This window comes from Poecilia formosa, unplaced genomic scaffold (assembly GCF_000485575.1).
Source record: "Poecilia formosa unplaced genomic scaffold, Poecilia_formosa-5.1.2 Scaffold415, whole genome shotgun sequence".
NCBI lineage: Eukaryota > Metazoa > Chordata > Actinopteri > Cyprinodontiformes > Poeciliidae > Poecilia > Poecilia formosa.
The window spans coordinates 100,639-125,690 of record NW_006800354.1 but is presented as its reverse complement, the minus strand read 5'-3'; the positions used below and the strand labels follow the sequence as shown (position 1 = coordinate 125,690).

Genomic DNA, 25,052 nt, shown 5'->3' with positions numbered 1-25,052 from the left:
ATGATAAATTACTTCTATTTTTAATGCAGTGTCGTTACAGGGGCTTTAACACGGCAGGTGAAACACTGATGTATTAAACTACAACTGTATTTTTAGTTAGAAATGCACATCCTGTCATCATCGACATGAATCTCATATTAAATTTAGTCTTTTAACAAAAGGTTGTAACAGTTCCTTTTTCGAGGTGAACTCATAAGGCAACAGAAAACACCACTGACATTTAGAACAAGCATTTGGTGCACCACTTCATTGGCTGTAGTTGAAACCAGAAGTTTGTATACATGGAATAAAAAGACAGGTATGCATTTGTTTTTTCCCCTGAAGTTAAATTAGACCAAACTTCCCTTGTTTTAGTTCAGTCCAAATCAAGCAAACTATTGAGACGCTTAAGGAAAACCACAAACATTTGACCCAATTAGTTATGTAGATCAAATTCAATGATGCCAAATATTGAAATGTATGCTTGCTTCTGATTTTAAAGACATTAAATACATCTCTAATACTGTATTCTATGTTATTGTAGCATTTAGCAAAGTGAGATAATTTGGGTAACTAAAAACAAGAGAAGCTTGGTCTGATTTAATTTCAAATGAGAATAAAATACTTTAGTGTCTTATTTATTGTATGTAAACTTCTGGCATCAATCCACCCCACCATAATGTCTGCTGTAATTCTGCCTGGACCTCTAATGTTTGAGCTTATAAATTGGGTAATTTCCAGGCACCATTTCAAATTATTAGTCTCGTATCCAGTCAGATTTAAGTCTGATGCATGTTGATGGTTACAAAAAGTGCATCATCTTTGTCACTTGCAAAGGGACATTTAGCCAAATATTAGTGAGAATGTACATTCACATTAAACCTTTGTATTAAAGAAAATCCACTTTTAATTCTTGCCAATATATATATATATATATATATATATATAAAATATCTGTGCAGTTGTTTGCAGTCCTTTTCCTTCGGGAAAGAAACCTTTCAAATGAATCATCAAAAGCCCCAAATTAGTCAGATATTCATGATTAGTTTATATGAACTTCTGAGCTGAGCTGCATTTCTTCTGCTAAGCCCCAAACATAAAATAATTTCATAAAATCTCAGAAATAAAAAGGGACAAAACTTCAGAGTACATCTCCTGTCAACTTACTGATCCTCTTCCTATGATCAACTTTCACATTTGAAAGGTTTGGAGAGAAAATGTTTATATTTCAGGGTTTTTCTTCCCTTTAGTTTGGAGCAAAGTCATTCATGTCAAGTTGTCCTTATGGCTGCAACAGGATGATTTCTGGGTTTTAAAGTTTTTTTTACCACATATTTGTCCCTAGTACATATTTGTACTGCGGACACCATCCTCAGTGATCATGGTTGTGTCTTGCACTTATGACTTCATGAACTCATGTCAAATTAGAAAAAACTGTTTATTGTAGAAAAGGTTTAAAAACTGGTTTCTTAATTGGTCTCAAGGATAGATTAGGGTTAACATCACTTTGCTTAATGATTTCTAATAAAACTAGAATTTGTACATTACAGACAGAGTTGCTTTAAGTAGTTTTAAAAACATAATAAATATAAAAAAAATAAAAAATAAAAAATAAAAAAAAACCAGGCACTTTGATCTAAAATGTTTTCAGTGAGACATTTTTTTTGGTCATTTCTCATACATTGAACAACATCGCCCTCTTTAGAGAAACTAACAATCTAAGAAAACAACGAGTTAAAGGACTGAAATAGTTATTGTCTGTCCTGGGTTAGCTGTCGGCAGCTTTAATCCTCAGAGTATCTAGAGTTCAGTTGCCGGACCCCATTCAATGTCGTCGACCTCTTCGACCTCTTCGTCCTCCTCGTCCTCGTCGGAGCTGTCGCTGCCTCGGATCTGTGTACGTCTGTACTGGACTGCTTGGTGGTGATGGGCCAACCTGAGGAGGTGACGGGCAGAACGGTGAGGAGTCAGAGTGGATCAGTCTCGTTTTAATCAATGAATCCCACAAAGAGGGAGCCGGGACTTACACGATGTATGATGGGCCTTTCTTTTCCTCAGGCTGGGTCTGTGGTTCTGCCGCACGCGTCTGGAACAGAGAGAGAAAAACGCATTTAAAACTAGAACAGATTCAAACTCTTCATAATAAGAGTTTGCTTTGTTGTGTTGAAATTATGCAAATACAACAAAGCACTGAGGAAGATTCTCGTCAAGGAACAGCAGTATTTCACGGGGAATTTAATTTATTTTGAATTTCATTAACTTTAGATGTAACTCTACTTTTGACTCAAAAGCTTTTTGGCAGATCAGTGTCAAACATAAAGCTCTAAAACACATGAAATGGAGCATTTTCTTTGTCTTCCCTGGCTGTTTTTTCTAAATGGTAGGCAGGTGAACACAGAAACATTTTAATCTGTAAACTCTGGTGAAACATGTAAAATGTCTCTGTAGCCAAGAAAGTGTTCACACTTTTCTAGGCTACAATATTCAGCCACTATTGTGCCAGAAGCTCATTCAAAGATGCATTTTCCAAATATTAGTGGGGTGTATGTATTCATTTGAGCCTATATTTAAATTTTTTTACCCTGTGTGGATTAGACAAAATCCAGAATAAATTCAAACTTGTAGATTTTGTTCTTTTAAGTTTCATTGAAGCCATATTTTGTCTAATGATACAATTTTATAGAAAAATTAAGTTAAAGTAAACCAAAAAAGGCCCAAATGAAATGGGAATCTCATGCTCTCAGAGAGTATTAAAACCTCACCAACATTGTAAATTGTTTTTTTTCTTTACATAAGGCCAATATGTGCCAAATTAAAAACAAATTGTTTAAAGTCTTCACTTATAAGTAGTTTTCATTCCATGTTTAATCCCAGTAAGAAGTTAGCAGAGGGTTAAACTGTTTCTCACATATTGTGATGTTACCAGAACAATTCTCAAATAGATTGACTGTAATAAATTAAACTTTCTGTTTGGACAGACCTGCTCTAGTCTCTCCTCAATAGCAGACAGAGGGGCAGGCTGGAAGCTCTCCGGCTGCTCCTCGGCGTATGACGGCTCGCGTACCGATCGTCGATTTGACGGGTCGGGGGCTACAAAGTCTGGCGGTCCGTCTGATGGAGTGTTGGGCTCGTCTACATCGAGACCATCAAAGTCAGAGTCTGTAAAGCTGCGTTGCGACGGCTCTTCCTGCTCAGCAGGGCTCCGGGGCGGGCTGTAGTCGTCCTGGCGGGCCGACCTGGGCTCCGGCACATGCATCAACGGTGGGACTTCTCTGTCCGAATAGCCGTAGTCACCGGGCTCTTCGTCGGCGGCCGGAGTGTCGTACTCTAAGGCGGGTTCGGACGATCGGGCCAGAGCAGCTCCGGGTCCCCTGGAGCTTTGTGGGAACCTGGCGGCTTCCTGACCTGGATAGGCCTCCTCCAGGTCCTCGTTGTCGGTGTACGCCTCTCCGTCCGTGATGGCCTCTCCGTCGGTGTCCTCCAGATCGCTGGCAGCGCTCAGGTAGTCCATCTGGGTTGGGTCCAGAGCATCCAAGTCCTGCTCCCCTCCGCTCTCCAGCTGGACAGAAGAGAACATGAGTGGAGGGGTTTTAAACAAATGAAGCTGAATAGGAAGAACTTTAAAATTGCACCACAGCACCCCCTAACTAAATCTGTAGTGTATTATTCAAACTGCGCACCAAGCAGGTTATAAAACGAGTCTGTTTAAATGTACTTGATCGTAAGACTAGACATAATTTTGGGTATTTGATGGAAAAACAAAACGAATTCCCCTACTGTGTGATTCTGAAACTAGTGCCTCACTTCAGTCAGTTTAAGATCCGTCCTTGTTTTCTTTTCGACAGGCACAATTTCTGAAAATTAAAAGTCATGAAGCCATCTTTCTTCAAAACAAACAACCTGGCTTAAGAAACGCCTTGAACACACAAGTGTGTGTAACCACTGTGAAGATGTGGTCAACATGAGCCAACGTCAGGATGTGAACAAATCGCATGCATGTTGGCTAAAACAGTTTGAAAAACTGCAACATGACGATTATCAAACTGGCATTGCTATTAATGCAGGACAGACAAAATTCAGAAAGAGTTTAATGGCATCACATTATGCACAAAAAGGGGGATGAAAGTCCAAAAAATTAAAGAGAGTTAAAGAGGGACTTGGAGAGGTTTTAAAAGTAAACTTAATGTTTATAAAATGTTCAATATTAAATATTGTCTTACTGAACAAAAGGCCGTTTGTTCAGATTATTGGGTTCACAAATGACCTTCATGAAGATCAAGTTTGGTTGCAGCACATTGGTTAGGATCATTTCTATTTAAATTGTAAAATAAAGTTGTTTTCATATTCTTGTAATCTGAAAATGGCATTTAAAAATATTAAATTTGATGTTAGCATCAGTTACTCCAGGGGTGTCAAACTCCAGCCCTGGAGGGCCGCTGTCCTGCAGTTTTTAGATGTGCCACAGCTACAAACCGCTGGAATGAAATGGCTTAATTACCTCCTTCTTGTTTAGATAAATTCTCCAGAGTCCTGCTAATGACCTAATTATTCTATTCAGGTGTGGTGCAGCAGAGGCACATCTAAAAGTTGCAGGGCAGCGGCCCTCCAGGGCTGGAGTTTGACGCCTGTGAGTTACTCTGTACTTACACAGCCTGTTTATGAAATATTCTTCACTCTTGAGTAACTTTCTGTGAGATAATTTTTACTTTTACTTGAGTAAAAATGTGGGATAATCAATCCACCTCTGATTTTTACCCAACAACCATTAAATATTGGAGTTTATTTCAAAGTTATAATAAATTCTCCTTTATTTTTGGGTTGGTTTAGCTCAACTTGTCTACTATTAAAATAAAATCCTCCTAATCTTAATGCAAGGTGCTATTTATTTAAAATCACAGGAATAGTATCAGGAAAGTTGACATCACAACATTTAACAACCTCAGTGTTATCTCACAATCATAGCCAATTTCCTGGTTCTAATTCTTAGTTCCATGTTTTTCACTGAAATCGAAATATTCCAGAGTTTACTTGTGTAAGGGCTGTGGAGAGGAAGAGCAGCGTGACATACCGCGACCTCTGACACCCAGACAGGTTTGGACTGCTGGTGCCGGATGCTCTCCTTCAGAGAGTCGTACCACTTGTGGGAACCGGGTTGCAGGTCTATCCGAGCTGAAGGGGAAAACCAGGAGAAATACTGTAAACACTGCTAAGTCACAAGTGAGAGGAAAACACTTCTGTTCCTCCTAATGCATCTTGCATTTAACCGTCTAACATAAGGCATACCTGCAAACAGGTGGTTGGCGTGTTTCCTCATCTTGACAGCCTGGGAGTAGAGGCGTCTGGAGCTCTTGCTGGAGTCGGGTTTGTACTTGTGCCTCATGGTCTTGACGTCTTTGCGGCTGTGGGGGTCTAAGAACAACACCATCGGGTGGTACTGGATGTAGTTCAGCCGCTCTACTGCGGTGGGAGTGATGTCCAGCAGGGGGTGCTTGTCCTGAAAGAAAACACAAATAATTCAGAAGATGACACAGGAAGCAAAACGTCTCTACTGTTGAGAAATAAAACATCGAAAGTTGAATTCTGATGGTTTCTTCTCACCTTCTCTGCTATTCTCCTCACAGTGTCCAGTTTAATAACGGTGGAGCTGCTGTCTCCGCCGCCGCCCCGCGGAACCATCTCTGTGAGAATAAAGTTCAACACAAATACTAATCAGGAGCAAGCCTCAGTATGTGCAATGCTTTTCCGTTATTCGTGAGAAAGGTTAGAAATGGTCAAACAACGAGCAGAAACTCACCTGCCACCTCATAATCATCAGGCATCTCATGAGCCAGCTTCTCCATGGCGATGTCATTCAGGGGTCCCAGGATGACAATTGGTCGTTTGAAATTGGCTGGTAAAACAAACAAAATAAACAACCAATCAGCTGCTTTAAAACTGAACTGAATGTGACTTTCTGAACTAAACGTGTCCATGTGTTTGTGTGTGAGAGACCCGAGCCCACCTTCCCTGAGCAGGACCCTCTCGTAGGCCGGGAATTTGCCCTGGATGGTGAGCTGCAGCAGGTCTTCCCGAGTCCGTCTGTTGTTGTTCTTCTCGTTCTTCTTGTTTCCACGAAGTCCTCGCAGTTTCCAGAACTCTGCTCTCGGCCCCGTTGCCTGCCTTTCTCCAGTGGACCGCTGCGTTCGCTCGATGGTGGCCAGCTTCTCTGCCCTGCGGGAGGCGATTGTTGGAAGAACGTTTTAATCAGGGGGTTTATTCGTCTTCGCATTTTGCCACATTACACCCTCGAGCTTCAATGTATTCAATAAAAACTACAACAGTACATCATCGAGTGAAAGAAAAATACGGCTTGGAGCTGGGAAAAGCATTGTATAGAAAATGGAAAGATCGAAATATGGCCATGCACCTGAACTGGGAAACAGGGAAAGAAGAGCTGTAATCAGAAAAGCTGCAAAGAGATGAATGCAACTCTGGAGGAGCTACAGAGAACCACAGCTCAGGTAAGATATCAGCTGTGCACAAAGTCAAATAAATATTTTGTTGTCTCTATAGTACCAAATTATATCAGTGTGACAGGAAAATAAATAAATAGTATTTAACTTTAAGAAGTACTCATTGAATCCAGAGACAGTTATAATGTTTTAACAGTTCACTTTTATTAATACGTCTTGCCATAATTTTCATGAAAATGAGTTTGATCCAGCTGGCTTAGATCAAAACCGTTCAGGTGTTAAAATGGCCTAGTCAAAGTCAATATCTAAATCCAACAGAATTTGTGGTAAGAGTAAAAACTTGTGGTTGACTGAAATTTCACACCACATTTTTCAACTTTTTATTTGTAAAAAAAAAAAAATAAATAGTGCCTTAATCTTTCAGTCATGCATTACTTGTGTGTTGGTTTATCACATAAAACCCCAATAAAATAAAGTTTGAGGTTGTAATGTGGCTGCATATCAACGAGCTTAAGGAGGAATAAAACGCGTCTCCTCACCGCTCCTGGTGGGGGATGGTTCCTTTGTCCATCTCATGCAGGTCGTTTCCCATGCGGACAGCGAGCCAGTTGCCGATCTTCCCGGTGAACATCGTGTCCAGGACCCTGAACACCTCTCCTCTGGTGAAGCTCAGACCCTTGGGGTTGTCCGCCTCGTGGTCAAAGTGCGTCCGGACGTAGAAGTTGTCCCCCAGGTTGGACTTGATGATCTTCTGGTAAACTGAAACAGAGTAGAAGTTAAGACTGAGACACAGAAAGTAAACGACACCATGATCAGCTGTGCTCCACACTCACTGTCCATCTTTTTCTGAGTGCACAGTTCCACCCGCTCTCCTGCTGGGAGATTGAGGAGGAAGTTGGCGGCTTCCTCTCGCGTGAAATGGGCAAAATCAACGTTATTTACCTGAAAACAAACAAAGACCAAAGGCTTGATTCAGTTCAAAACCAAATAAATCACCAAATGTATTTATTTACTAATAAATTATTTTGAACTGACAAAAATGAAAGCAAGAAAGAAGGAAAAAAAAATTAAAAGAAATGATCATACTCTTCAACTTAAACAGTTAAATGTTCAAACACCAGATAAACACAAATTATTTTCACCTTGCATGACATTTAAAAATATCACATTCTCATTTTAGATGTACAATTTATTTAAACACTTTTTATGTCACCGATAGTATTTATGGTCTTTGAAACACTCATATTACGCAACATATTTCCCAAGCTTCTTTTTAAACAGGTTTTTAAGTTGGTTTATATTTGTTCTTTTTTTGGCCTCATCCTTCAATCCATTAAAATAAATAAAAATGTGAACAACTCAGATAAGGTCACCTTGAGGATCTGGTCTCCCTCCTTCATTCCCTCCTCATATGCGGGGCTGTTTGGCTGAACTCCGCCCACAAAGATCCCAACATCGTTGCCTCCCACCAGCCTGAGGCCCAAACTGCGGCCTTTGACAAACCTCACTGTGTTTACATCAGAGCTATACCTGCAGAAAAAAATAAATAAAATTAGATGCCAAACAAATCAGATCACTAGAATTATTTTTTATAAAGTGTAAATACAGATGAGTTTTGCTAAGAATAAATTTCTCACCCGGGATTAGATGATGGGTAAGAGTCAGGAGGTAGAAAGTAGAGAGGCTCCTCTGCAGGTTTGGCTGCAAGAGAAATCAAAACATCACAGCTTAGCTAAATGCATGGATGGAATAATAACCATGGTAGCCATACAATAAGAAAAAAAATTAAAGAATTTTAATAAATTTAAATGTTAAATGTTCTTACAGTAGAGCTGAGGGTTGTTCACTGAAATCCCAGACCGGACGGTGCCGCCTCCTTTTGCAGCACGAGGAACGCTGCAGAGTGAAAAACAGATCGTTATTCTCCCATCTCACTCCTGCAGCTTTTTCATTTGATTCAAACAAATATGTCACACAGTTTAATCTCAATTTAATGGCAGATAAAGCTAGAGGACGGAGAAAACAAGATGAATTAAAATTACAGAGAAGAAAAGATTAAATGAATGACAAAATAAAAAAATCAATCAGTATCCTAACAAGATTTGAAATATAGGTAACTGTTTTACCTATATTGTTTATATTATATTTATATTGTTTTACCTATACCTGTTTTGTTTTTTAATTTGTATTTTTAAGAGGTACAGGAAAAAACAAGAAACAAAGTGGCTTATTTGTTTTATAAAAATATCTGCACTTTTTTACCATTAGGACACCAAGTAATCCAGGGGTGGCCAAGTCCAGTCCTCGAGAGCTACCATCCTGCAAGTTTTAGAAGTATCCTTACTCCAACAGACCGGGATCAGCTCTACAGAGGCCTGATAAGGAGCCATTCATTTGATTCAGGTGTGTTGAAGCAGGGATGCATCTGAGAGTTGCAGGATGGTAGCTCTCGAGGACTGGACTGGGGCACCCCTGAAGTAATCCATTATAACCTTTTTTTTTTTTTAAATCTCTGTCCAACTTACTTTTAGGTGAGTGCAAAGTAAAGGAACCTTAATGTATGAATTTTTATTTATCAAGTTCATTGAACCAAGAACCTGTTACATACCTTAAAATAAAAGTTATATCCCAACTTCTAATTATTTTATTTTACTGTAAAATTCTGAAGAGGTTAAATGAACAGAAATTGATTTAATCTAGGTCTGTTAAAAGCCACATTTCTTCTTAAGTTGGTTAACATATTGCTGTGTTACATTCTTTAAGTATTTTAAAGTATAAAAATTGATTCAAATTTCATTTAAAAATGTACCGAACTAACTAGAATATCAGCATAATTAATCAGTTAAGAAAAATAACAGGTATGTTTCTTAACAGCCCACTTTAACTTGTCTAAAAAGTTAAAGTGGGACCTTTCAGGTCATTATATTTAGTTTAAAAACAATCCAGTTCTGGTGTAATTTGTTCAGGTGTTTGTGCGTTACCTGTGGTGGTCCTGCTCTCGCTCGGAGCTGCCAGACCTCCTGAGATGTGAAAGCTCATCCGACTCGGAGGACTCTGAAAGAGAAACCAAAAGGCTCTGGTCAGTGACTCTGCTTTCACGGTTTGCATGGTGAAAGACGACGATAAGAGCTCAGCATAGTGGAGTAAACCCACCGTCTGGAGGCGGCCTGATGGGGGATTTGACTCGACGTGAAGGCTCCCTCCTCGCAGCAAGTGAAGTTGCTTTCTTAGACAGGACTCTAACAAAACAAAATGTTAAAAACTATGAACATTTTTTTCTGCTTAAAATATTCATTAGTCTTCAGCTTCTGAAGACTGGACAGAAATTGCAGGTCAGTTGGAGTATCGTTATGCGAGTCAGATGTAATTCCTCTCTCTGATCCACTTTGCTTTATGTCAAAAAGATTTAGATATTGCTAATAAATATATGTTGACAGCTATATTTATCAACAAGGACTAGCTTAAATCACAAACAATTTGTTGTTTGGACGACGAAGTGACGTAATCCTGGCGTATTTTGGATTCTCAGCAGCTGAAATGTAATGTGGTGAAACCTGAACAGGAAGTCATGTCATGTGCACCAGTGTGTGCAATAAAAAAAAAAAAGTGATGGCAGATGAGTTTGTGTAAAACAAGTAAACCAAACACTGTTGTTTCAACGCCCTTGTGTTACTAGTTTTGCTTAATAAATAAGCAAATGAGAATCTGAAATGGTGTTTAAAGCTGAAAATCTAAAATTTAAGACTAAATATTAGAAAAAAAAATCCCTGAAGCAACAATTTTCTGAACACTTTCACTAGAATCTGTAATGGCAGATTTTTCAAGCCATTTCTAAAACAATTTCAGCTCAATAATACAATAGTAGCATCAGAGATAGTATATTGAATATTACCGTTAGGAATTTTAAAATCTTATTAAAAGACATTGGTGTATATTACTATAATATTACAAAATAAGTACAACAGGTATCGATACCTTTGCAGGCCTCTGCAGGCCTATAAATTGTGACAGGATTTTTATGATCCGACTTTCCACCTGCTCAGGTTTACTGTCAACAGCTGAGGTTAAATTTAGTTTCTTCAAGGAACTCTAAGGTTGATTGTTTTGGAAGGTTATGTTTGCAGAAAAGTGCCAACTTATGAAAGCTTCTTGGTGCAGGAACCCAGTGCTTGGGAGATTATGAGATGTTATCTCACCTGCGTCTCCCCTTGGCTGCGTTTGAGTTTCTGCCCCCTGAGGAGTCTTTGCGGGGGCCGGATGCGTCACTGGGATCTGACTCGGCGATTGAGTTAGCTGTAAAGGTCAGTGAATATGTGGAATGTGGTTTTAAAGCTACTTAATGCAATCTGTAAAAAAAAAAAAAAAAACCTTCCATGCAGACCTTTCTTTGGCAGGTCGCTGGTTTCGCTCCAGCGAGGCGGCTCGACGGGAGGCTGCAGAGAAACCTCTGGCAGGGTCCTGGAAGAGAAACAAAAAGAAGAGGGAGGCGGGAGTGAGGGAGGAGGAAGACAACAAATCTCAGTTATGTTTGACGAGGGGGCGACCCGTGGCTATATTGATAATCTGAGACTTGAGTGGTAAATATTCACCTTATTACCTCTGAGGTGAGCTCTCTGTGTGAAGGTCAACTGCATTGTGACCAATCAAAATGATCCATTTTAATCATGTGGTAGGTAAAAGCCTCTGGGCCAGTAAAGATCTGAACTAAACCTCATTTTAAAAACAATCATGCTTTGAAACACATGCAGATTTTTCAGGAACTGATGATTGATCGGTTTATTGGCGTCTGATTGGAGCAGCGCTGCTTCATTGATAAGTACTCTGATCAATACAGCCACATACATGTTCTGTAAAAGCCACTTTTATTCATTTTATTATTAGTTAACAAAAACTGTAAACACAAGTGATACACAGTCGAAAAATAAATCAAAAAAACAAAAAAAACAAACTGGTCCAGAATAAGCAAACGAATAAACACACACACCAAAAGAGAAAATAAATCACAAAAACACAGAGGGCTACTTCAATTGTCAAAATCAAACGGAAGTTTGTGATTAGCTAAAGGTAACAGAGGGAGAGCCGGGAAGTCTGGCCAGTGTCCGCTTGGTGAACTCTTGCAGAGTTTCAGGTATGGGTTTTGGAGGACCTTCATCTGTACCTGTATCTGCTGATGGAGTCCTGGCTGTACGAGGTGCTGTGCCTCTGAGGAGGCGCTGACGTGCTGTCCGACTCAGAATCAGAATCTGGAAATGAGCAGAACAACTCTTATTACAGGTAAACTAAAAGCAGCATCACAGAGCTCTGCAAACGCATTCACATCCCATGAAGTTTTTTTTTTCCCCATTTTATCTTGTTGCAACTGTAATTTATTTGGATTTAAGAGCTTGACTGATAAAGTAGTGCATATTTGTGAACTGGAAGGAAAATTATAAATTTTTTTAAGGTACATGCAAAGAAAAAAAAATCTCTCTGAACACATTAATTTCAACGTCCAACAAAGAAGAGACAGCATCATGCTGTGGGCGAGTTGGGGAATGAAACTAATGACTCAGCGGGTTTAAACAGAAATGCATTGCACATTTTTTCAGTTTTGTTGCTAAACAGTGTTTTTTACACCATGCATGATTTTCCATTTCACAATTATGCATTACTTTGTTTTGGTTTTTAATCTAAAATGTCAGTAAAAGATTAACATTCAAGGTAGTAGTGTGACATTTTTTTTGTAAATTATTATTCTAATTACAATGTTTTCATTTTGTACCGACAACTGGGGAGCTAATCCTTCAAAGTTAATGTGTATTTTTTTAAAGGAACTAGCAAAACATTCGTAGAGGTGTTAACTTGTGTACTTGCCCATCCCTTTTTGCACTTTATTTTAAGCACTTAAAACTGGAGTAAATATTGTCAGGGAGTTGTTGAGGGTACAAAACGTCACAAGGAAGCTGGATTGTTTTGTGTGTGTGTGTGTGTGTGTGTGTGTGTGTTTATACAGACCTGGGGGTGGGATCCTCACAGGGGAGTTGACTCTTCTTGGTGGCTCTTGGCGAACAGTGATGGGGGAGGATTTCAGACTAATATGGGGAAGATCAGAAAGAGATCTGCAGAAACAATGCAGAGGAGATGGGAATAATTTATTATTTAAAAAAAAAATAAAGAGTCAACTGATATTCACCATTTGATTTGGTTATCTAAATATCTTAGGGACACAAGGATGCACAAATCTCTCAGTGAATTAAAATGCAGTCCATACTTGTATCTGGTGTCTGGGAGGGGGCTCTCTCTGCGTGGAGGTGGGGAGACGCTGCGGTCGGAGTCGGACTCAGACACCGGCTTCCGTGGCTTTGAGGAGGAGGAGGGGGGACGGGTTAAGGTCCAGTTCTGCACAGGAGAAGATCGCGGGTTTGGGAGGGCAGCCAATCCTGGAAGAGGTCTGCAGAAAGAGACAAACGTCATTAAAGTCTTCACAGTAAGCATCTCAATCATTTTACTGTACAGGGAGCTAATAAAGACACACACTTTTTAAACTAACCCAATAAAATATAATTCATAGAAAGCTATAAAGTGAATGCAGAAGAGTAACAGCACAATTATGAATCAGCTTGTAGAGAAAGCTAAAATATTACTAATAAATTTAACAATAACTAAATGACTTGGGTTCAAAAAGGAACTTAAAACCAAGCCATCAAGAAGTGAATGTCTAACTTCAAAGCACACGTCAAAAGCCTCTTAAAATGTTTAACCTAAATGAACTGACTTGTATTTGCTGGAGTCCTTCATTACTGGAATCTCTCTCCTGGCCGGAGGAGAAGCGCTGCGGTCCGAATCGGACTCAGACGGAGCTGACGAGAAAATTATTTACAATTAGAAACAACAACAACAATAAATGTATTTGATCTTACTGCCTACATGTGATTTGTTTAGTTGGTGGTCTTAAAAACTAATTTACAATACATGCAGCTCAACTCATTTAGTTCAAAAGTCATTTGTTTTCCAGACGATCATTTTTATTGCAACAATGAAATGAGCATTTATGAAAGGAAGCTAATTTTCTGGAGATGTACCTCTTCGAGGGGCGTAAGTTTTCGGAGCAGGCCGGGTCAGTGTGGAGCGTACAGGAGATGAATCCCTGGACTTGGCTCGGGGCGGTGGCTCGGCTCTCGTTCTGGGTTAAAAATATTGAACACGACTTAAAAATGGGAACTAACGAATGGAAGAAAATGTAAAAAAACAGTGTGGGTCTGTACCTGCGTGTCCGTTTCTCTCGGGTGTGTTGACGTGATATCCGGCGAGGGGCGATGTCCTCCTCAATGTCTGAAATGTCTGATTGGTCACAGAAAGCGGTTTTGATGAAGTTACCCAGACAGGCTGCATGCAGAGATGTTGAGCCCAAACTCTTTCATGATTTATCCTCCCCACCTCTCAGTAACTCTTACCCTCCAGCTCTGAGCTGCTGTCCTTGCGCAGCTCGTCCTCGCTGTTTCGGGGGCTGTCGTCCACCTCCGGGATTGTGACCAGGAACTTGCGGTCGTCCCTGAGGACCGTCATGGTCAGCTTGCCCCTGCTCTTCTCCACCAGGTGCTTGGTCTCCAGGAGGGAAAGGTTCTCCGTCGTCATGCCGTTGATCTATTTCAACATGGATTAATAGAAAGCAGTGGCTATATTCCTTCCTTCATACCAGATGGAGGACGTTTTCATGCTTGTCCAACCAGTCTGCATGGAGTAAAAACTTCAGAAATCTTCACCTTCAGTATTAGGTCTCCTTCTTGCAGCGTGCCTTCCTTGGCGGCCAGGCCGCTGTCTGTCATGTGCTTTATAAATATCTGACTTCCCAGCTTCAGTCCGTACTCTGCAAAACAGAATTTAGCGATTTAAAGAACCAGTATCATTCTGGCACCAAAACAACCTCCATTTGCATTTCCAACCGGCGCTCCCACCATCTGTGGCTCTCTTTTTAACCAGCGTGGTTCTGATCGGTTTGTCTGGAGCGCGGTTCTGCGGCAGCTTCTTGTATCCGGACATCAGCGGCAGCGTCCCCGTGTGCCCGTTGTGCTGAGGCGAGGGGCTGCGGCGGGTGTTGTAGCGTCCGCTGTCCCTGTTGTCGCTGCCGTCTGAGAAGCGGCGCGTTCGTCTCGGCGGCTCTTGATCCAGCAGGTTGGACTGGGAGGAGGCCCTCGTCGGCCTGGAGGTGGCTGGGATCTGGATCTTTCGAGGCCGCTTTACTGTCTGCGGGACAGAAAGGTCGGAGGTTTAAAGAGAAGGTCAGTTGGCAGGTTATTAACATTTTGTCAAAGAAGAACCACAGTGTGAGATGTTCAAACTATGGGATATTGTTTTACAACCCGACTCTGCTTCCTCTCTGACCTTTATGATGCTAATTATTCACTAATGTTCTGCAGCCTTTACAGAACAGTGGCTTTTAAATACTCATGATATCAACTATGTAGAATTTTATTTGGAGGTATGAAACTATGCTTTAAGTTTATGCGCTACTTTGTAGATTTTAAGTGATTTTAATCACTTAAAATAAACTGAGGATTGTGGTTATATTTGCGACATAATGTGACATGGTTCAAGAGCTGTGAATACAGCTCCCCCTTGAAAATGAGATCTAGATCTCAATGGGGTTTACCTGGTTAAATAAAGGAATTAAAAAAAAAAATACTTTTACTCGGTGAAGTAGCTGCTAGGCCTGTTACAATAAACAAATCAATTAATCATGTGATAAAAAGAAACTCAATCATTTTCATTTGCTTGATTTATTGTTTTTCTCTTTTTACCAAAAACTGAATGATAGAAGTCGTCAGTCTGGTGCTTCGGTCTCAACTATCATTTTTTTTTTTAAATATTGTTTACAAAGACTTTGTAACTCATTTTATTTGTCGTTTCTGTTGTTTTCTTTATTTATTTTGCATATTTAAAATGTCTCCCAGTTCCTGTGTTTATCTTTTAGAATGTGTTCTTGCATTAGTGTGACATTGTTACTATTGTATTACTTTAAAAAAAAACATCATTTAGCACAATAACTTCAGGGACAATTTATCATCCAGCAAAACTTGTCATGATGACTGGCCTGGTAGCCGTTTTATTTTTAGCCTCTGCAGTTACTCACAATGTTTGCCGTCTTGCCACATGACTTGAGGACCTGAATGGTGTAGTTGGAGTGAACGTTTTCCATCGAAACTCCATTGACCATGACAATGTGGTCTTTGTGGCTACAAAATAAAAGCACAAGCAGCCACACATATAAGCCTGTTTGCGTAGGTTGATATCAACACTTCTTTATTTTATGAAAAATAATCGTCGTATCAGAAGGAGAACCTACTAGAGGCGTCCCATGGCCGGTCCATTAGGCAGAACATCTGACACCACCACAGCTGTGTCTCCGGTGTCTGGGTGAGCCTTGTCCTTCCCTCCTGATAGAGCAAAACCAAAACCCACCTTTGGGTCCTGCAATGAAGAGATAAAGAGGGAGGACTGAGATAAGGAGAAAATTACACAAACCACATTAAAGGCAGAGGAGGAATGCAGCAAAATGAGAGGGTAGAAATGCAGGCTAAGTGGGTGATTGAGCGTAGAGATAGAGAGAGAAGGAGCGCATTCCAGCGCCAGGACGGTGACGAGCCAGTTGGTGCTGCGAGGCGCAGCAGGGTGTGTCTCTCTGAATTCCTGCTGGGGAAGCTAGATGTCTGAGGCACGGCCCACCTTAGACCCCGAGGTCCTCACAACGGCCTGGACAAACACCGAAACACCACCCAGCCTGCTCGCTTCCACGGAAGTAGCCAAAACCCAAACGGCACGAAAGCACAGCAGCGAAATGTTTTTCCATACTCATTCATGTTTTTCCCCCCCTCATTTATCAAAGATTCTTCATCATCAGGATGACAAAAACAGGCACTTACTTTGTTTAGTGTTATCGTGTGCTGCTCCCATATCGTTAACTCGTCCATGCCTGGTTTCTGAAAAAGACAAAAAAACATCATGAACTACTTTCTGATTTTAGCAAAAATATTTTTACAGTTATGCTAAATGACAACATGATTAGTTAATTCAGTCAAGTAAAGCTGGACCTTACACGACGGACAGTCGATGTTGAGAACAGAAAGGTTGTTTGTTCGCCTCAACCAGATATGAACGTGCTCACACCCGTTTCAATCCTGCCTGACCGGTTAGGAGGAGGAGTTACCTGATATGTTCATGTATGTATGCACGACCGGACAGCAGGTGAGACACGAGCCTTTTTTAAACCAATAAAACATCGAAAGATAAAACTACCGTCCTGGTCTCCGAGTCTTTCAGTTTTACCAATGTCATTTTCAGAAAGTCTGATGACGTCATCATATTTAATATTTATTTTTAACCAAAAGAAAAGAAAAGTTTGGCAATCATAGATAGAAAATGATTGCTGAAACTTATGCAATCGGCTTAGTGACGATCCATTTACAGTTTCACTACGTCTGGGTAACGCAGCATATTTCTGTCTGACTATGTAAACATTCACTGTGGAATAATATTTGATCTCCTCTGCAGCCAAAACTTTCATTATTTTTAAAACACTAGAGCCTCTGTGGCAGGGCCGCACTGTATTAGGAAAACATGAGGTAATATTGGTTGAAATGGCAAAAGTCGAGATGCCTTGAAATAACTAAAGTATTTAAAAATTGCTCATGTGATTTTGCTTTGAACTCAGATAATGAGCAGTCCAATCCAGATTACAGAAAAAGTCATTATTTCCATCGCAGCAACAAAGTTTTATTGAAAAATTGGCTTCATCTGCCGTTTTGGAATTAAAACAGCTTAGTTGTCGTTTCTTAATAATGTCACCATCTTACCACAAGTTTAACTTTTAAATAATTTCAGGTTATATGTCACAATGCATGGTACTTACATAATTTGCAAAGCACTTGTTTGGGCCTGGGCAGTTCAACGCAAAATGTGTTTTGTGCTCAGCGATGATAAATTGCTTAAAGTAGACAAAACCAACTTTATCAATTGTGAAGTATTAGAGTTGATTTTATATCAGAATCAAGACATGCCTGTTAACAGTTTTATCAGATCAATTCAGGAAAAAAAAAACCAAGCAACCAAAACAAAACAGGCATCGTTTCACTGTTTCACCAGCGGCTCTATTAATTTGATGAATTGCTACATTTCCACCCAGTAGTTTTTGTTGGAAAGCAGCGGCTTTCCAACAGTGAGAACGCTGGACTTCAACTTCCTGGACAAACGAGGTGAAATGCCTCACATGATTTGCATTTTCCACACACAGGCCAAACAAGGGACAGGGTGAATGTAAGCCTCCCCCCCCACCCCCCAAGTAAAAGGAGGAAGATGTTTGTTACATAACAGGTAAAGCAAGATACTCGCTGTCGAGAGTCAAAAACAGGTTTGAAACATTTAGAAGAAAAATATTTCACTTATAATTGTACTTGTGTATCATCTTGTCGTTTCACGTTTCTTTTTTAGGTGTCAAACATGTTTACATTTTTATGTCAACGCGAAACAATTTTGGGATTCATCCCTGTGAGAGGCCCTGCATAAAGACTATCCAGAGGCTATGCTTATGATAATTACCAAACGCTGAAGGATCAGCAGAGTTTGACCTTTGGACAGGTGGCCGACTGTTTGACTAAGTTAATCATCAACTGTGGGAATCATCTAAATAAAAGCTGGCTGTGACCCGATTTCATGCCAGGCTACCGTCTGAAAATAACCGGACCACGATGCAGTTTGATTCTGTAGTTTCATCGTAGCTCATTAGCTGCATTCTCCTGACTGGAAACTCGTTTAAAAAGGTCAAAATGTTCCTCAAGAGAGTCACTGAACATCTTGTCCAGCCCATCCCTAAGAAAAAGTACCTTGGAAGATGAATCAGGAATGACCCTCTGTAAAAACCAGAGGAGGAGCAAAGAGCAAACACAAACGAGCATAAATCTCCTACTGAGAGGAATGGAAAGGAGGCCGAGGCGACTGCTGAGCAGACCTACATTTACAGCAGAACTACTGAAGTTTAACTCCAGGGTGTTTTAATCACTGCCCTCTGCTTAAAGAAGACAAAACCAACTTGGTCAATAAGCTAAATACGGTTTGTCTGTCAGAAATCCAGAAAAGTTCAGAAAAATATATGAAACTACAGAAACAGATTTAGCTTTATTCATCTTAAATCAAACATGTCCCTGCAGTAGGAGTAAAATTAGCAAAACATAAATCTAAAAATTCGACAATAATTGAACATATCCTAATAGATGTTTCATAAAAAAAGAAAAAGATTGAAAAAGTAACTTCCCCACTTTAGCTAATGAATCAAACCTTTTCTTCTAGAAATCCCAATTTCTAGAAGCCCTTCTAATGTCACATCATATGAGGGAAACAAAGTGTTTGTTTTCCACCTTCTCCACTCACCATGTGATCCTTGAACCTTACTTCCATTTTCCTCTGGGGTTTCTAACCTGAACCAAACACCTGCGGCCCCATGCTCTCAAGAAGCAGCTCGCTCTTCATGTCCCATCTGCTGCCAAACGCACAACGAGAACGCCCAGGACTGCAGAGCCTGAGATTCACTTCTGTACGGACGGAGCCTGCAGTCCAGCGGAAACCCGATCCTCCCGCTGAAATTATCTGTAATATGACCAGCTGTGGTAGCTCTCTGCCTCTCCCAGCAAGCGGAGCATTTCAGAGACCTCACCTGGACAGCGCTCCTCCCCCCTGAGCCTCTAAGGTGGAGCGGCGCTGCCTTTAACCTCAACAGGCTGATATGAGATCAGTGAAGCAACCTTAATCGAGACAGCTACTGTAATCAGAGCTCTAATCCTGAGGAGGACTTCGATGGTTGTACAACTGAGAGGTTAACTATTAAGACTTCAGCATGAGTTGGTTACCAGCTTTCAGATGCCTTAAAAAAAGTTCCTGTTTCAAAACTGCTAAATATTTCTATCTTATTGCTTTGAAATGGTAAGAGCTTTCACTGGCTGAAGTGTAAAATAATGTAGATTTCCTCCTTCCCTACCTATTGCTGTGCACTGATAATCAGCTGGCTGAAAGAAGGATATTACATTTATATGCAAGAAGACAAAGTTGTTTTTTGGCAATGTATCCATTCACAAAAAAAGGATCATCAACATCCCTTGTTATTTTATTACTATAGCTTCGTTATTTAACAATAACTGTACCATTAAATACATTTGTTTGCAGTAATAGAAATACGTATTTTTAAAAGTAGAAGATAATGTTCAGGTCTGTTGCAATTCAGTAATTAATCACATGATAAATTAAAATGAGCTCGATCATTTCCATTTTTGTTTGCAAAATCCATTTTATTTATGGTTTCTGTTCCGTGTGGTTTTTATTTCCGTTTTATCGATTCTTTTTGGTTGTCATGTTTTATTTTGAATATTTAAATTATCTTCCTATTCCAGGGTGAAGTGTTCTTTACAAATTTAAAGTTCAATTGTCTTTCAGAGGGCTTAACTTGCAGTATTATACCTGTCTGAGTGGGTTATAGCAACAAAAACGCAACTTAAAGAAAGCTGAAAGTTTTAAAATAATGTCAAGTTATTAGTTTACAATTGTTGTGGAGGTTTTCCTCTGCATTAATCAGTCTATAAATAACTTGTTTACCACAAAATTTAGCTGAGAGCTTAATAATTCAGATGATTTATACATTTTCAGTCTGGTAACAACTGTTTCACATTCTTATATTTGGGTTTCAGCATTTAAACTGATATTTAATCACAACAGCACCATGGGTTTTGGTTGCGAAACGCTGCGGCATCGCTGTGGGTGCAGCTTGTTTAGAATGCAAATGTAGAGAGCAATTCCTCCCATGCATTTGAATTTGTAAAGTTTGGAAAAACAGCAGCCAAAAGCAGTCATTATTTGCTTTTTTCAAGTTTATGATTGGATTTAAACATTTTCATGAGGCAGTTTGTCACAACTGTGATAAATTCAACTTTCGAATTTTAACTAAAAGTTGAATCTGCTTAAAATAAACCTAAAAAAAATAGTAGATGCATGTGATCAGACTAGGAGTCTGGAAGATACTTTGTTTAGTTTTAGATTCCCGTTTTGTTCCTCGACTACAAACTGACCTGATCAGATGTTGTTTCTAACAAAAGCATTACATTTGGAGCGATCCATTCACTTACAGGCACCTCCAGCAGCGGCGGCGGCTCCGGGGGCACAGACCCAAAGTGTTTCAGTACTTTGAATCGCTGTGTCAGTTTCATGATGAAAGCAGCGTTCCCGTCGCCTTCTCCTCTATGTAATTATTCCCACTTATGTGCCGGTCGGAGGAGAACCTGGCCACTGATACCAGGATGCAAAGACACTCAATAGTGAAGAAATTAAAAGTTGGAAACTAAAAATCTCTTCCCAGTTTCTCCCATCAAATAATCCGTATGTGTCGGCCAATCCTATCTTTGGTAATTCCTTCTCTGAAGCCAAATGGGTCCACTTGCTCCCGGTGTCAGCGCTGTGTGGGCATCCTGGTCAACTTTTCAGCGGCTGCAGGTCCCAAGCTGCTGGCCGAGTTTCAGTCTGCTGGGTGCCATGGTTACGGCAGAGGAATGAGAGCACTGGTCTGTTAATAATTGACGGGCTGTTTGCTACAATATAGATCCTCTGGCCTGGAGTTGGGTTTCCTGGGTTCCTACAGTGGCTCTGTTGTGTCTCTGGACCAGGAAATGGCACCGTGGCAACAGCGAGCTTTGATGTTATCTCTGCTTCGTGGTTAACGTTTATCCACGCCTCGGGGCGTGGGAGTGCCGTCGAGGTAGTGCTGTCTGAATATCAGCACCCTGCCTCTTTAAGGCCTCACTGTCCTGTCCCTAGCCTACATCAGACTGGGGGGAGTAAAGGTACAGAGAACGACCTGCCACTTCCGTATTCAGAAGCGCTTATGACAACACAAAGCATTGGCTGAGTATCGGCAACATAGCAGGGGCAGGAACATGGCGTGGGATTGGCTAGGTGTGACCGCTGGAGGCAAATGTTAAGTGCAAGTGAGTTATTAATCCGAGGTGAAAAAAAGTAAGAAGAGCGAGTTCTCTGACTTAAACCAGACATGCAATTGCTTATTCCTGGTTTGTCCAGCAGAGGATCGTAGGTTTTCTTTCATTCTAAGCCATAGAGCCACTCCTGCTGAGCATCCAACATGCAAACTACCTGCTCTACACGCTGGCCAAGATCTCAGCTTAAGACATGGAGAAAAACAATTTGCTTTTGAATTCATCATCATAAAAAGAGCAAACAAACAAATTAAAAAACCTACTGAAGCATTAGAGATGAAGTGTTATAGGAGTGGTTAGTGGGCAGTGAGGAAAAGCAAGACCTCTTTGTGCAAATACGCACCGTTCCACCACAAACACTCCAGAGGTTTACAGAGTGGCTGTAATTACACAGAACAGGACGTTTCAGCTTCCACTTTCTGAACTTCACAGAAGGGAACGCTGGCAGCAGAGTAAACACTCGTTTTTACAGCTACCTGGACTGCTCTACACGAGCCTTTACAATGGTCAGCAGGCCTTGAAATGACTGTAGATATGCACAAATCAATCAGAAAACTTCCCCTTGATCAGCTCTGAGAGGCGATTGATTGGTCAACATAAAAAAAAATTAAAAAAAACTAACAGCAGATATTTTGGGGCAAAAATCAATGTTTTAGAACATATTTGAAAAAATATTACCACTATAATGGCTTTTTCAGGAACTTTTTAAAGAAATAGTTTGACATGTTGTAGTTACTCCTTTAGAGCAAAAAGAAAAAAAAACATAACAGGTCAAAATGAAACTGTGAGGTTCAAATTTCAAAGAAACAAAAGCACCAAAAAGCTAATTAAAGTCGGTATTTGCCAGCAAATTTTGGATCCGTTCATTTACTCTTAAAATGCAGAAAAGATCAATTAAAAATAGGGCATTCTTAAGGGAATAAGAACAGCTGGGAGGCATCAAATTATAAAATTTAAATGCAATTCTCACTGCATTAAGTCTCACTGCATATATACAACATTCTTCTCCATCCATCCTAGCAGCCAGGGAGGCTGCCGTCTCTCTCCATCAACCAGTGGGTCAGAAAACTAGAGTAAGTGAAGAAAATCTTGGTATGCTTTGAGAACAAGTAAACTAACCAAAGAAAGATCCAAAGTCAGACTGATGCCAGAACTGATTCGAACTTAGGGCTGATGCTGCAAGGCAAAAGTCCTAAAAACTCTAAATGACTAAATAATGCACAATAAATAGGCTACACTCATTTCATATCAGTATACTTCAGATTAATGTTGATTTCACTCCCCACTATCATTTCCGTCAGCAGTTTCTGTTTCACTTAAGTAACCAGACTTGACAGCTATGAGACTCCTAAAAGAAAGTATTGACACAAAGCAGCACATACTCACACATATATTCATGTACTTTTGTATTTGTACATTTTCTATATTGTGGTTTAATGTGTTTCAATGCTCAGTCAATAAGTTTATATTGCATAGCAATTGAAAGACCATCAGCCAGAGCCAAAAGTCTTGAGCTAATCTAATTCTGATTTTTCATACATTATTGTGCTTTTTTTTTTAAGATATCTTGATCAGTTTTCGTTCGACTTACTTTTAAGTCAAATTTCGGCAGGCAATTTTATTAAAAGTATTTTTCTTTAATCAAAGCGCTCTCAACCGAATCCTCTTTATTCTCAGTGACGTTTCCAGAAACAATCATTTAATCAGATCCAGACTCTGATTCGGATGGAGGCAGAGGAAGACGCAGCACTTTGGGAATGCAGCCGAAACTGTTGTGAAACTCTGCGGCGGGCAGGTAGAAACTTGCACATGTGGCAGAACCAGTAAGGCGAGGAGGGGAAGAAATGAAAGGAAGAGAAGAGGGGAGAGAAGGAGAGCTGGGCCTGCAGCTGTCTGTCAGTCACCGTTCACCAAGAACTGCAAGCTGGGCTTCACAAAGACCCACCGACATCAACACCGAGCAAATGCCCAATTCTACAATACCGGGATTAAACCCGTACAAAGACGTTCTCAAATACAAAAACAAAAGTTGTAAAAATCTTTTGAATATCATTTTGTCCAGTTTGGACTTTATAAGAGCTAAAAAAAAACAAACGAAAAAGCATGAAGACACCTGCTGGATTTTAAAGCGCTGAGACACCTGCGCCATTAATGAGTCGTTAAGATAACGAGCCTTTAATCTGCAGCGATAGAAAACACCTGTGTTTTTAGAGCTCGAATCTCCTTCCAAAACTTGAACTTTTTTTTCTTTAAACAACAACAACAAAAAAAGCGCGTAAAACACAAGTTAGAATAACAAACCTGTTTCTTTCCGCTATTTTTTTCTTCGTATAAACAAAACCCCAAGTTCCCGTTAGAAGTCTTCTTCGCGGTGTCGTTTTCTCCCTTTGGCTGTTGGGTTTCTTGTAAAAGTTTGCCTCAAATCTACCTGCGCTCAGGTGAGCCCGGGGCGTGGCCTGATCGGACGCTGAGTTTCACGACGTCATGACGTGGCTTCCTGGCCGTAAAAAAGACGGGTTTACGATCACAGATCCTACACTTATTGTAAGGCATGACCTTTGACTGCCATCACGTTAATAAAACATAATTATGCTTCTGTTTCTGTATTAAATAAGATAACAGATTATCTAATGGTCTGAATGCTGTGAAGTTCACTTCTATTATTATTATTATTATTATTATTATTATTATAGCAATACAGTACTTCAGTTTTTTATGAAACAAACAAAAATCTGTGTGTACCTGTGTGTTACCTCACAAGATTGGTCACACTCCTGAACATTTTCTCATTTATTATGAAACCATTATTGTATTGGGAGTTTCAGTCATGTGAAGCTGGACATTCCAGTCAAATGGATGGAAATATGTTTTGTAACTAAAAAGAAACCAAAACAAACAAACAAACAAACAAAATAAACACCTGAAACATTTGGCCAGTGCTTGAACGAATCATTTTGGTTTTTGTCCTTGTATATTTTCCAGAACGTTCTTCCAGATTTGTTCGATATTTAGCTCCACTAATCGACTAGATCCCAACTATTCCTGCTATGAAACACATCCTCACAGCATGATGTTGCCACCACCATGTTCCACCATTGAGATGTTGTATTCATGATGATGGCGCTGTTATGACGCGTTGGTTTGCATTATTCCTCAAAATTCATTGTTGTTCTGCTTTGACCACATCAACTTATTTAACATTTGCCTTTAGCTAGCCGTTTGACAGGACCTGTGTTTCCTTTCAACGACTTTCTTTCTGTCACTTGTCAATATGCGTCACATTTTCTCCCGCCTGTAGCTGATTTCTTCTTTTCCATCAGGTTAGACAGGTCTCTATTTGCAGTTGTGCTTTACTCTTTCATTTTTTACTTCCTCCTCAATTGTGGATTGAACAGAGATATTCAAAACTCTCTGAGAAACTCCTGAGACCTTCACAGCTTCATTTTCCTGCTGATTAAATTACAAATCTGGAGTTGAAGTCAGCTTTAATGCAGTTGCATCATTCATCCAGGAGAGGGCGATCAGGGGACGTTTTTATTTTTTTTGACTGCTCAGTGTAACTTCTTCTTCATGACATTTTAAAATATGAACGCAAAATAATATTGCAAAGCGTAAAACT

The 25,052-nt window shown here is 40.0% G+C and overlaps 1 protein-coding gene across 4 annotated transcripts; it reads right to left on the bottom strand.

The window, feature by feature from the left end:
* Positions 1–1,398: 1,398 nt before the first annotated feature.
* On the bottom strand, positions 1,399–23,919 carry tjp3 (tight junction protein 3). 4 transcript variants are annotated; one of them, XM_007576723.2, is made up of 30 exons: positions 23,735–23,919; positions 16,331–16,387; positions 15,754–15,878; positions 15,541–15,643; positions 14,366–14,654; positions 14,174–14,277; positions 13,865–14,054; positions 13,676–13,751; positions 13,493–13,593; positions 13,186–13,270; positions 12,682–12,861; positions 12,426–12,529; positions 11,590–11,674; positions 10,813–10,889; positions 10,628–10,724; positions 9,585–9,670; positions 9,413–9,485; positions 8,257–8,327; positions 8,069–8,132; positions 7,805–7,961; positions 7,265–7,373; positions 6,971–7,190; positions 5,981–6,189; positions 5,774–5,869; positions 5,578–5,657; positions 5,263–5,473; positions 5,048–5,148; positions 2,960–3,538; positions 2,007–2,065; positions 1,399–1,915 (listed from the first exon to the last, which is right to left on the bottom strand). In XM_007576723.2, the coding sequence occupies exons 2-30, from the start codon at positions 16,376–16,378 to the stop codon at positions 1,780–1,782; spliced, it is 3,915 nt and encodes a 1,304-aa protein (XP_007576785.1). In that variant the 5' UTR covers positions 16,379–16,387; positions 23,735–23,919; the 3' UTR covers positions 1,399–1,779. The 4 variants fall into 4 exon arrangements, with proteins under 4 accessions (XP_007576785.1, XP_016518840.1, XP_007576784.1 ...); XM_016663354.1 differs by lacking the exon at positions 23,735–23,919 and adding an exon at positions 20,573–20,923; XM_007576722.2 differs by lacking the exon at positions 23,735–23,919 and adding an exon at positions 18,831–19,048.
* Between the last annotated feature and the right edge of the window lie 1,133 nt (positions 23,920–25,052).